This window comes from Psammomys obesus, unplaced genomic scaffold (assembly GCF_907164565.1).
Source record: "Psammomys obesus unplaced genomic scaffold, mPsaObe1.curated_primary_1811, whole genome shotgun sequence".
NCBI lineage: Eukaryota > Metazoa > Chordata > Mammalia > Rodentia > Muridae > Psammomys > Psammomys obesus.
The window spans coordinates 47,919,309-47,933,466 of record NW_026587216.1 but is presented as its reverse complement, the minus strand read 5'-3'; the positions used below and the strand labels follow the sequence as shown (position 1 = coordinate 47,933,466).

At 37.5% G+C, this 14,158-nt stretch overlaps 2 protein-coding genes across 3 annotated transcripts in view; one reads left to right on the top strand and one right to left on the bottom strand.

The window, feature by feature from the left end:
* The window catches only part of Rmdn1 (regulator of microtubule dynamics 1), a 32,066-nt gene that overhangs the window by 13,791 nt on the left and 4,117 nt on the right, over positions 1-14,158 (bottom strand). The window contains exons 2-4 of the mRNA XM_055603190.1: positions 11,827-11,944; positions 6,372-6,459; positions 4,756-4,915 (exon numbers count right to left, since the gene is read on the bottom strand). Of these exons, the coding sequence (XP_055459165.1) occupies positions 4,756-4,915; positions 6,372-6,459; positions 11,827-11,944 (366 nt within the window). The remainder of the gene's footprint in view (positions 1-4,755; positions 4,916-6,371; positions 6,460-11,826; positions 11,945-14,158) is intronic.
* The window catches only part of Cpne3 (copine 3), a 59,681-nt gene continuing 59,092 nt past the window's right edge, over positions 13,570-14,158 (top strand). For both annotated transcript variants that reach the window (XM_055603186.1, XM_055603187.1), the window contains exon 1: positions 13,570-13,762. In XM_055603186.1, coding sequence (XP_055459161.1) covers positions 13,609-13,762 — 154 coding nt within the window. In that variant the 5' untranslated portion in view covers positions 13,570-13,608. The remainder of the gene's footprint in view (positions 13,763-14,158) is intronic.

Sequence of the window (14,158 nt, the reverse complement as noted above, 5' to 3'; positions counted from 1 at the left end):
CCAAGCAGAATATTCACCAAATTAGGATTCCTCTCAGAGATGAAGGATCACTCAATGTACATAAATTATTATGTGATACATCAACAGACAGAAATTATGAGTATTTCAACAGCTGCGGAAAAAACTTAACACTAATGATAAGAACCCTGAACAAACTAGGTCCAGGAGAAATGCACCAGCACAGCATCAAGGCCCTGTCTTAGAAGTCCACAGCAACGTCACATGACATGGCCACACGTTTCCTGGATATACTGTTCATATTTGATCACAGAGGCTATGTCTAAGGAACTAAATTTAATTGCCGTCAAGATGGCTCTGCAAGTCAAGACACTTGCCACCAACAGTCCCTGATGTACTGAATTCAATCCCTGAGGACAAAGTGGTAGAAAGAGAAACTGCCCTCACAGGTAGGCACTGATATGGTCAGGTGTATGCATGAAGACACTAGATGAATATGTTTTTAAATAGGAATTAAACATGGCTGAAAGGTGGCTCGGCAGTAAAGAGCACATGATGCTCTTCAGAAAACCCAGGTTCAGTTCCCAGCTCCCATGTACGGGCTGAAAATGGTCTATAACTCCAGTTCCAAAAAATTTAGTACTCTGTTCTGACCTCCTCAGGGTAACACACATACACAGTACAGAAGTACACATAGGCAAAACATTCATTCATAAAATTTGAAAATAAAGTATTTGTAAAACAAAACAGAAAAAAGTATGAGAATAAGGATTCACTATACAAAATATCAATAATAAAAAGGAGCTAAAACAAACTTTTGAGGTGAAAACACTGTGCAAGAGCTAGGAAGAATGACAGTTACATGCCTGAAGCCACAACCATAGGGAATCATTAGTATTGATAGCAGATTTCTCATCAGCAACCATGAGTGCCTATTTTAAGTGGGCTCGGCTGATGAACAAAATGCCATTTATTGGGTACATTAAATAACACAACTCCATTTCTCACAGTTATTGCAGAGGCTAAGTCAACAAAGTGACAGTAAATTTACTCAAAGTAAGCAGAGTAAAGATACATAGGAACCAAAATGTATATACTAATGAAATTGACATCTGGCCCAAAAGTACACTGCTATAAGCTATTATTCTAATGAAAATAAACAGTACAATAAATAAAAATTAAACACATACATGTAATCTAATACCAAGAAAATGGACATTAATAGAAGAACTGAGAAACAAAATGACATGAAACAAACATGCCATAAATATAAAAAATTCAAACAACATAAACAAAAATAGCAAAGTAGAATCAACTCCTCTCCAATATTGGGTAGAAATTAGTAGAGTGCATTAAAAACATAAGTCAATATATGTTACATAACAGTGAGGTTCAAAGAAACACAGGATAGAGGTTAAAAGTACTTCATGTAAACAACACTACAAAGAGATGGAGTGGTTACACTGATAACAGACAAAATGGACTATAACAGGTATAGAAAAGAAAACAGAACACAACCCTAAAATATCCAAAACTGATAACAAGACACTATAAGGGAAAAATGGTATTTCAATACCTTATTTTCAAGAAAGGATAAAAAAAGAAAAAAAAAAAAAAGAAAACAGTAGGGAAACAGATTTGAATATTGAAAACCAATTAGACTTAGCACATACAAAATACTCAATCCACCTGAAACATTTAATGCTTAAAAACTATGGTACCTCCCTGCTGAGCTGACTGGGAGGAGACTCTAGATGCTTAATGCCCTCCCTACACCAGCCTCTCTGGAAACCTAGGGCAAATATTATGGAAGGATCCTGAGCCTTCCAGGACACTTGTAGCTACAGAGCAAAGCCTCACTCAGAACTATGCAGTGTTCTACACAGTGGAAACCTGGTCTGAGCCATATACTGGGAGTGAGACTCACTAGGTCCGCGGAAGAAAAAACAAACAGTGGTAAGTGCTTAAAGGTCCTATGTACTAAGGCATACTATTACAAAATTTGCTAACATCCCTGTCCAATACCTAGAAACTGAGGCACTTCTCTAGTTCTAAGACCCACTGTCTCATCAACAGACTACACTCTGTGGTTGTGCCTATGATACAAAGAATACACTACAATATAGACCAATACAGATCAACACAAAGAGACCAATGCAGTAAGAGTGCACGACAAAGGCTAGGCTCCATCAGAAGGACTCAGGGCGAAGCAAGACAGCGCAGAAACAAGAGCTGCACCTACACTAAGACACATGAGGGCAGGGAGACGATGCACATGCATTCAGTTAATTAACTGCCCATAAACTGAACCAGGCCATGGGAAGAGTGGACGGGAGAAGCAAGGGAGTTAAAGAGAGGAAGATTATATATATCTTGCTACAACCTAGAAAAATCATAAAGTTGTTAACTGAAAGAATAAAGGAGATAAAAACATGCTTTTGTTTTGTTTTTAAATCAGTAAGCTAATACCAGATGTCGAAGTTCCATTAGAAACAAAAGAAATATGAAAAATCAAGGCAACATGACTCTATCTGACGTAGGGTGTGGCTGGCATACACTGCCTTACCATGGGCCAGGGCTTCTCCTTTCCCAGAGACCCTTCACTAAAATAATCCAGACCCCTTGGTTCTGCCAGCCCCTTTTCCCCACTCTTCCTGTTCTTTCTCTCTCTTTCTGTGTGTCTCTCTTTCTCTCTTTATGCAATCCTCCAAAAGGAAGTATTGATTTGTATTGTAGTATACTCTTTGCATCATATGCACAACCACAGAGTGTAATGTCCTTATGCAATTCCCCAAAAGGAAGTAAAAGGGAGACAATGAGAGATATGGGAGGAAATAAAATAGGTGGCAATAAGAGAGGATACTGAGTGTAATTTTATGTGTACCTATAAAAACGTCACAGTGAACAAAGAGATCGGGCTACAGACATGGCTCGGCAGTTAAGCATTGGATTCTCAGCACTTGATCTGGGAAGGTTAAACCTGCTCATCCCTCCAGCTCCACGAGGATCCAATGCCTCTGACCAGGACACTAGAGCACCTGCACTCACCATTACATAGCCACATATAGACACATACATGTATACATAATTTAAAATGTAGATCATTAAAAAACGATGTTGATTACATATCTTTCAAAATTTTGGGTAAGACAAAGGTATTTATTCTGGTCATTATTACTTAACACTGTACGTAAGATTCTAGCCAGGGAAATTGGGGAGAGAAAAAGTAGTTTAAAAGTGTGGTATATGAAAGACAAAAGGGCCGAGAAAGAAATTATGGAAACTACACCCTTTACAGTAGCCATTAATAACATAAAGTACCTTGGTCTGACTCTAACCAAGCAAGTAAAAGACCTGTATGGAAAAAAAACTTCAAGTCTCTGAAGAAAGAAATTGAAGAAGACATCAAAAGATGGAAAGATCTCCCATGCTCATGGATCAGTAGGATTACCATAGTTAAAATGGCCATACTACCAAAAGCAATCTACAGATTCAGTGCAATTCCCATCAAAATACCAACACAATTCTTTATAGACCTTGAAAGAAAAATTCTCAATTTCATATGGAAAAACAAAAACTCAGAATTGCTAAAACAATCCTGTACAACAAAAGACTGTCTGGAGCTATCTCCATCCCTGATCTCAAGCTGTACTACAGAGCAATAGTAATAACAATCGCATAGTAGTGGCATAGAACAGAACGGTGAATCAAGGGAATCAAATAGAAGACCCAGAAATAACACCACACACCTACAAAAATGCTCACACAAAAACTCATATGGAAGTGGCTTTAAAGATAGCTCAGCATGTAAAAGCACTTCTTGCAGAGGACTTGGTCTGTTTCTAGTACCCATGTGGTAGTTTCCAGCTATCCTTAACTCCAGATCTAAGGGATCCAATATCCTCTTCTGACCTCCATGGGTACCAAGCATCAGGCACATGGTTAAACATGTATACAAATATACATATATGTGTATATATATGTACATATATGGAAAACACACATAAAATAAGTAAATATTTTTAAAATTTGTTTTTAAATTTAATACTTTTTTTGTCTGTTGTTTGTTGTTTTTGTTTTTCGAGATAGAGTTTCTCTGTGTAACAGCCCTGGCTGTCCTGGAACTCACTCTATAGACCAGGCTGGCCTTGAATTCACAGAGATCTGCCTACCTCTGCCTGAGTGCTGGGTAAATTTAAGTCTTAAAAGGAAAAAAAAAAAAGTCCTAATCCAAGATGCCAATGGCTTCACTGCCAATCTCTCTGTACTACTGCAAACCTGCTGAGCACCAGTGAGAAGTAGTCAAGATACGTGAATCACACTGGTTCCTGCTTCTCCCGTAGCTGTACTCCACTGCTGTGTAGCCAGAAGCACAGAGAGGAAAATGAAGCGCAGAAGCATGGGCAATTTGGGGTTGGTTCAGAGAAAGTCTTACAGTGTGGCCCACGCTATCCTGGCAGTCGCCATTCTGCTGCCTTTGCTTCCCCAGTGCTGAGATCGCAGGGCTATACCAACAGGCTCGGCATTGCACTCACTATGCCAACTGTTCGCTATGTTGTACAATAAAGACTGGCAACTTCGCCCATTTGTTTAAAGTCAGCCACTCATATGCTTCACGAAAGGAATTTATCAAATATACATTGGAGTTAGGCTGCCTGTTCAAACTCAAAACTCGATCAATCCTGTCTCTAATCCTTTAAAATTGAACATTTTTTTCTCCTTCCATAGGTTATGAGTAACAGGTAAGTAGAGACCAAGACAGCTTTCATCACATAACATGTTTATTAACTAACTCACCTTGTGAGCAGCAAAGCTTGACTCATTTTTCTCTAGTGCTCTTTTTGCATACTCTAGGGCTTCATACACCAAAACTTTTCTTTCCTCTTCTGAAGTCTTACTAAGCTGTGCTATGTCACGTGATGCTCGTGCCAACCGCCAGAGGAGCTCTGCATCTTCACTAATTTTAGACAAGACATAAAAGCATCTTACTTCACACTGGAAAAACTGTTAAAAGTTCACACCACTAATGACAGTTCTTTCATCTTAATTACAATGTATCAAGAATCACAGAAGAGACATTATCAATACTATTATTTTCCTTCACAAAAGTACTTATTTGCTAAATTCTTGAAATTTTCCAAATTATTTGCAAACATTAACTTAGAAAATACTTTCGTATTGCAGTTCTTTGAACACAGGCCCTCAAACTCAACATATATCATTCGGCTTGATTTATTGACACTATACTTTATACAACTCCTGACTGGTTTGGACAGTACCATAAAATACATTTGCTTTATGGAAGCATCATAAACGATAAAAACGGAACCTCCAAATCCTTTGCCGCAAATACATTTGGCAAACAACAGGTGTGTACTAGTTACTTTCTTGTGTATGCATGAATGACTGGATACAATGCAATCTCAACCTAAACCCTAAATTTCAGTGCCATCATGCCATTCAGTATTTATCAAGTACGGGCAGTGGACTCCTTGAAGAACTGCTCTTTAAATACCATCATATAAAATAAAAGAGGGCCAACAAATTAAAAATTACAATTGATAAAAGTGTTTTAACCTTGAATTACTTGTTTTAAGTGTGTGTGCTTAAGGAGAATTTATATTTTTCTTTGTTAACAAAAATAGCATTCACTTTAAAATGCTGAAGCTAAAGGTATCAACAGTACATAATTATACCTCACAGCTTTTTTTTCAAAGAAGTAATGCAAAATGACAAAATAGCCAACTCATGAAGACAGACTAAAGAAGTAAAAACTGATTTTATAGAAACATATCAACTAAAGTTGATGGGAACTGGGGGTGGGTGGCTTTTGAAACTATTAACAAAAGTAGATAAAAAAGCAACTCAATATTTCCAGATTAGGAGGATGAAGTAAATGCCTGGAAATGCCATTAGCCTTATTTGACTTAGAGACCTGAGGTTTCCATCCCTTCCCCTGACATTCTACACAAAACATGTAGTCTACAACTAAAAGGAGAAATCAGAAGTGTTTGTATTTCTTTGAAAACTCTTTCTAAACACAACTGCCATTTCATAGTATCATAGAACCAACCATTCTAAACTCCAGTAAATTAATGTAAATCTTATACCAATTAGGAATTCCTTTTTTAAAAAAACAAGAAATATGTATACTAAGAAAATGCTTGTATTTAGTGATATTTTATAAAGCAAAACAAAATAGAAAAACATAGTTCAACATTCCAGTAGAATAAGGAAAAGCTTTACAAATGAATGACAAATGAATGACTTTTCAGCCATTTTTTAAATGATGATTTACTATAAACTGAACTCTAAGAAATACTTTGAAGAAAAAGTTGCACAAAAGTTTTAATACCAAGAACCATTAAGGTTTGAAGTTGACCTCAAACCCAGACAAATCATACATTGCTCACCTTTCCTTATACTGTGTAAGCAGATGATAAAGCTTCTCTGTTTCTCCACTTTCATACAGGTAGTCCGCTTGCTCAAGTATTTCTTCAACTTCCAAAAGCATAATGTGAAAATAAAAATATCAATTTTATATATGTTAACAAAACCAGACAAATGACCTTTAAATCAGAAATTCTGAACCATCAAGATGAAAGTATTGCAGCAGGAAGCAGGAAGCAATTATAGTAAGTGATCTATCTACAGAAACTACAGGGCTTACACAACTCAGAAGACTTAAGACACTATATTTAATGAGTAGTTTTTAAACAGTGAAAAAAGTAATTTCTTATGAGGACGGTATGGCCCAGAAACCTGCACACTCCTCTTGCTGATGCTGCTAATTAGTTAAGTATCATGCCCTACAGGAAATGATGGTAATGGAACTAGAGGGACCGAGTGCTCAGTGGTTATGGCTAGAGTTTGCTTCCCAGTGTGTCTGGTGGCTCACAACCACCTACAGCTCGGCTATCAGATGCCTTCTTCCGTCCTCCTTGGGTAAATGTTCATATAGACGACCTCCCTCCCCAAGATGCTCCTGTGCACCATCTATCTTCTTCTCAAAGCACTTAGCTCCGATTCCTTTATTATATACTGCAGTGTAATGTAGTGTGCTAGACAGCGTCTAAAAAGGTGTAGTGTTCTCTAAAAAGGAGGTCTGAGACTACACAGTAAGTGATTTTTAAGCAATGGCACAGTTGCAGTACTGCAGGCAGGGGCAGGCACACACTCCATGGACATATCTGAACACTGGTTATTACCTTATATAATAGTCTGCACTACCCAGAAAAAAATTAAACACTAAGTTGTGATGCAGACATAGAAACCACATTCTACACAACAGTCTAAACTTTTAAGTTTACTTTCACCCTCAACTACGACAATATAGATATCCTGAGATGAGGTAAGAAACACAACTGTACAATAAAATACTGAACTTGACCTAAAATGCACGCACATCCATTCCTAACACTTCTGCAAATTTTTCAAAGAAAAATGCCATTAGTGTGAAACTTGTCACATACATACACTACGATATCTTGGCTTTTTAGTTTTTCTTGTGAAATGAACTGCAGTCACATCAGAGTCATCAGGACAAACGCAAAATACTCCTTACGTTTCGCTCATACTTCTGTGTTTTTCATACAGGGCTTAATACATGGTAATTATGCATTCTGACAGGCAAGGATCAATATAACATCACCATCCAGATCTCAGGCAAATCTTACACACCACTAACTCTGTCTCTCAGAAGTACAGAAAGCACTGCTTTTAAAAATACTAGGGAATATTACTTAAGTAATACTGAACATCTGTAGGATCATTCATTCTTGAAGAGGAATGTTGCAGAAGTATGGAGAAGGAAAGTGATACGTGGAGAACATTTAGGTTGCTCACTTGTGACTAGCTCATCTTCTAAGTAGTTTTTGAGTAAGTGTCCACCTGCAGGAGAATACTATGAATAATCTAATCGATCTCACAGTTTAAATGTGTCTGACCATTTTATAGAAATAATGGTTTTGATGCTCTCTTGTTTTTTTCATTCTTGCCATAGACTGCATATTTGCTACCACCTTGTGGTAAGAACAGAAAGTGCAATTTTAAAAGAAATAAAATTGAGTCTTAGGGATATAGATCAGGGGTTAAGTGTGCATGATATGCAAAGAATATTCCACAGGAGCTTATAGACAATGCATCCTGTTAATTCATATCCATCTAATAAACTAAGTACCATCACTGTGTTGCCCCAAGTTTCCATATCATTGTAAATGCTTTATTATTCAATCCACCTTTTGTTTCGTTTTTTGTTTGTTTTTACATTTTGTATTTTTGAGACTTAACTAGTCAATTGGCTGGCCTGACACTGAAAGACATCTGCTTGCTTCTGCCTCCTGAGTACTGGAGTTACACATGGGTGCTATCATGCCCTGATGATTTATTTTTTTAAAAATGCAGAATTAGCTTGGCATGGGCAGGTCCTTCTACAGAGTTCTAGGCCAGCCAGGGCTAAACAGTGAGACCCTCTTTCAAAACAGAACAACCCCCACCCCCCAAAAACACCAGACATAATAAAAAAAACAAAACAAAAAAGCTGAATTAGCTATTCAGTAACATATATATGTGCTGCAAGGGGGAGAAATGAATAAATCAATCAACCCCATCCAACTGCAACACTAATAGTATATATGTGTACTCCCCACATCCCAGTTCCCTATTGCTCCTTCAGAAGGTAGAGGAAGAAAGAAATGGCGGATCTTCCCATACGCCTTCACATCTGCTACGGTAAAGGCACAAAGCTCATGGGCCTCAAGAAGGCCTATCTCCTGAAAAGGTACTTTTAATTTCACAAATATATAGAGATTTTATTTTCCCTCTTAGACAGGGTCTCACTATGTAACCACGGTTAATCTGGAAGTCAACAAGTAGGTCAGGTTGGCCTTGAACTCACAAAGATCCACCTGCTTCTGCTTCCTGAGTGCTAGGACTGCAGGTGTGTGCACCACATAAACGTCAATAATCCATTTTCTTAAAGATCAGACAGTGCCTCTGGTATAGCCCAAAGATTCGGCTCCAGAAGACTATTCTAAAACTAAATATACTGAAGGAGATTCTGTTTCTTGGGTGGAAATGTCAGACCTATGAACATCAAGTTGATAATTACTCCAAAATATGGAGAATACAAATACAAGCACTTTATTTTCAAAAGCAAACAAAAGATATTAAGTCCCAAAGTGTTAACTTTCAAGATTCCATTTTGGATCATTTAATACCTATACAAGTTTGTTCCCAGAAGCTTAGTCATCACTAGTCTCTACTAAGGAAAATGATTCTAAAAATTAACATGGTTTTCAGTATTTAAAATCTCACTGTTTATATAAAAACTTAGAGAGACCAATAATACCCACCAGCTTCAAAAGAGAACTAAAGTCTAGAATTGTATATTCACAGTGGCGTATAATCTGTGCCTTGAAGAACTTTGGAAAGTGTCTCAGAAAACCTGGTAGTCTCTTCTATTTTCATAAGAATTTTATATGTATTTATGAAGATGGCTCTGTACTCTAGACAGTCTTTTTGGCATGACTAATTTGAATCTCTTCATACTCATTCTGCATGATCTGTTTATAGTACATCAATTTAGAGATGTGACCTTTAACTTTATTTAAAAACTGGGAAGTCAAAAAATTTAAACTGTTTAACAACAACAACAAAGACAAGATATAGACAACCAGTTTTTTGTTTGCTTGTTTGACTTTTGTGTTTTTTTTTTTTTTTTTTTTTTTTTTTTTTTTTTTTTTTTTTTTTTTTGTTTTTTTTTTTTTTTTTTTTTTTTTTTTTTTTTTTTTTTTTTTTTTTTGCTTTGTTTTTGAGACAGGGTCTCAGTATGTAGCTCTGGCTGTCCTGGAACTTGCTATGTAGACCAAGCTGGCCTGGTACTCACAGAGATCTGCATGTACCATCATGCATAGCCCCGCCAAATAATTTATAATAATAACCTGGTTTTTGTATCAGAATGTTAAAAGAGGATCAATTCACTATTAAGTACCCCCTTCCTCAATCACATTCTCCTTTAGAGTTACAGAAGAATCAATCCATAAACTGAAATGTTATTTCTCTTATATACTAAAAATTTTGCCACTCAGAATATAAACTGGCTTAAGAAGATACATTTTTAATGGGCAAATCTTAAAGCGTTTAGTCTCAGCTATGTCTAGAAGAAATAAAATGGAATTTTCCCACTTATCGGTCAGTTATCTGATAATTGATACCAAGCTGCATTCTGTTAGTAAATAAAATATTCTCTTCTCGAGAAGACAGGGAACAGGACAGAAGCCTCTGAAAGGCTCTACCCAGCAGGGTATCAAGCAGATGCTAAGACTCATAGCTAAACTTTGGGCAGGGTGCAGGGAATCTTAATGAAAGAAGGGGAAGATAGAAAGACCTGGAGGGGACAGGAGCTCCACAAGGAGAGCAACAGAACCAAGAAATCTGGACACAGGCGTCTTTTCTGAGAGTGATACTCTAACCAAGGACCATTCATGGAAATAACCTAGAACTCCTGCAAGATGCAGCCCATGGCAGCTCAGTCTCCTACTGGGTTCCCTGGTAATGGGACCAGAGACTATCTCTGACATGAACTCAGTGGCTGGCTCTTTGATCAGCTCCTCATGAGTGGGGAGCCATCCTACCAGGCCACAGAGGAAGACAATGCAGCCAGTCCTAATGAGACCTGAGAGGCTAGGGTCAGATAGAAGGGGAGGAGGATGTTCCAGATCAGTGGACTTGGAGAGGGACATGGGAGGAGATGAGGGAGGGAGGTGGGATTGCAAGGGGATGAAGGAAGAGATTACAGCTGAGATACAAAGTGAATAAATTGTAATAAATTAAAAACATTCCCCTCTCCAATTTCTAAACTCGAGGATAGCTGCTTTACTGTATTGGGAGTGTAACACCTTAGTACTATGGAAATAAAGGATCATTTTGTCATTGTAAAGCAGATGCTGACAAACTTCTGTATGTATACCTCTAGAGGGCATACTTTGTAGGCCACCCATTGTCTTTTGCTACACACACAATGCACCTTCAAACTTTTCAAAATGTGAAACAAAAATTCTTAGCTCAAGAGTCCTAAAAAGAGGGCTGGTGAAATAGCTCATTGGATAAAAGGGACTTCCCACTAGAACTGACAACTTGAGTTCAATCCCCTGACCCCGTAGGGTAGAAGGAGAGAATTCCTGAAAGTTGTCCATTGACCTCAGCTACCATGCTGTGGGCAACACTACCAACACACACACAAAATAAAATATTTTGTATTTAATAAAAATATATATTCACATATATATCTACATTCTGACTGGCAGAGAGGAACAAATAATACTATTAGTTTCATTATGTGTTCAAAAATAAGCTAATGACACAATCTCAAAAACAGGGGGCTGGCTCACGTGGTAAAGAGCTGACGGTATAAGCATGGAGACCTGAGTGCAGATTTCCAGCAGCCATATAAAAAGCTGATTGTGTAATTACAGATCGCCTCTGTAATCCCAGCACTGGGGGCAGAGCTTCAGGTTCAGTGACTGTAGTCTCAAAAAATAAGGTAGGAGGAGCTAGAAAGAAGGCTCAGCAGTCAAGAGCACTGACTGTTCCTCCAGAAGTCCTGGGTTCAATTCCCAGTACCCACATGGTGGATCACAAGAGTTTATAACAGTATCCCTATGGGATCCGATACCTTCTCCTTGTGCAGATATATGCAGACATGGCACCCATATATATAAACAAATAATAATAATAATAATAGTAATAATGATGAAAGTTGGAGAGTCAAAGAAGCCATGAAGTTCACTGTGGCCTCTGCAAATGCGCACAGAGCTGCACACTCACCCACCCACAAAAAAATCTTCAACATCCTTAGCTTATGCTTACCTTTGGCTGTGGCATGAACCATAGCAGCCTGAGAAATGACTTGATAGGTTTCAAAACCCAAATACGACAAGGCTGAGAACAAAAGGCCTCTCTTGAAAGGTCGTATGTTTCCTATCACCTATAGAAAACAATATATAAAAATTATAAAACTCGGAAATTGTAAGGAAATTACTATCTCAAGCAAAGCATAGCCATCTCCTCCCACATCCAAAGAAAAAATAATAGAATGCTAGAATCTAAAAAAGTAGTTTACCAATTCTTTAGTAAAGCTATTTCAAACCTTGCATTCAGTATATCTTAGTAGTGGAGTAGTAGTTTGTCTTGTCAATTGTAGACTAGAAATGTAACTCAGGGATAGAACATCAGGCATGAGGCACCTGGTTCAAAATGAATGAATGAATGAATGAATGAACGAACGAACAAATGAATATGGCAAAAATTACTTACATTTTTATGGAAATCATTTACAGACATAAATACTGTAAATTGTATGGAATAATATTAATAATATATTTATCAATTAATTCAATATTTTAAAACAAAACATAACAAATAATAAAGACAAGCTGAAAAATATAACTACTACACATAAAAATTATGTACAGCTCTCAGTGAGCACACTGTCCAAAGACCCCACAGTTTCTTTTTTTTTTAATATTTTTTTATTTTTAAATAATTTTATATATTCACTTGTATCCCAGCTGTAGCCTTCTCCCTCTTTCCCTCCCAATCCTCCCCTCCCTCCCTCATCTCCTCCCTGCCCCCCACTGAGTCCACTGATAGGGGAGGTCCTCATCTCCTTCCATCTGACCCTAGCTTATCAGGTATCTTCAGGATGGCTGCAATGTCCTTATCTGTCGCCTAGAAGTCAAGAGCCAGTTATTGACTTCATGTCAGAAATAATTCTTGTCCCCCTTACTAGGAAACCCACTTGGATACTGCGATACCATAGGCCTCTGAGCAGGGGTTATAGGTTATATCCATACATGGTCCTCGGTTGGAAAAACACACCCTACAGTTTTTCAATAGATGATGAATAGTAGTCATATTTAAGACTGGTACGGTAGCATGTGCCTATAATCATAGTACTCAGGACCAGGAAGTATTGCTGAGTAACAGAGTTGCTGAGTTCCATCCTGAGGCCCACCCTCAAACAACGAAATACACAAGCTGACTTGGAATTAATTGACAGGCTCATGACCAGATTATCGAGAGCAATTGTAAGGACAAGCACATATCGCTCCTACAACTCTTCCCTTTTCCATCACTCTTCTTTTTGACACACTATCATTTTCTCCTTTCTGTCAAATCATTTGATCAACATAAAAACAAACTTTGCTTTCTTTATTAAAATTCAGCCTGTAAATTTTTTCTCAACATTTTGGAGACAGGGTCCTGCTATATAGCCCAAGCTGAACTTAAACTCCTGATCCTCTTGTCTCTGTTTTCTGAGTGATGGGATTACAAGGTTCCAGCTAATGTTTTTCTTCTAAAAATCTTGGGTGGGATATGTGACTCAATGGTAAAGTACTCAATGAGATCAGTGTTCTGGCTCAGGTCTGAAAAGAAACAAACACAACAACAACAACAACAACAAAGCCATACTTCCCCTTGATTTAAAATCTCTCCATTTCTAACTCTTTCAAAAATTTCTCTCTCTTTTTCCATTTCTACTTTCTAGTTCCCATTTTCTCTTGAATCTACACAGATTATCCTTTTTCGTTTTTTCTTTTGCTGACACAGGGAATTCCAAGTTGACCTTGAACTGATCCACCTCCTTTCATGGTCCAAAAGGACAGGCAAGAGCAATCTACAAATCCGCTTTTAGCCAAACCACTGCACAGATGGCATTCTGGTTTGCAGGACCAAAATGCTGCTGCATTGCTACAGGCTGAGCTCTTCTCTGAAATGCTCAACAGCAATGTTTCAGGTGATGGTATGTTGTTTTTCAGACTTTGGGATTTTTGTAGAAATATAATGAGAGATCATGTAGATAGGACTCTAGTATACCCATGAAATCAGTTTATGCTTTTTACATATGTTGTCCACAGAGGCTGTAAATAATTTTATGTAATATTATCAGTGTGCCTGTGTTTAATTTAACTTAACCTGTTCCATGAAGTCAGTGTGGAATTTCCAATTCTCTGGCACTTAAGATGCCTTGAGATTTGAGGCATTTAAGAATGCTAACTTCTATAGAACTGTGGTCAATTCCAAATTCTCATTGACTTTGACAGATCAACAGCATTTAACAGCCAACTATGTCTTATAAGAATAAAAATGACATGTCCTGAGCTGATGTTAAATTTTAAAACCAGCTTTATTGGAAATT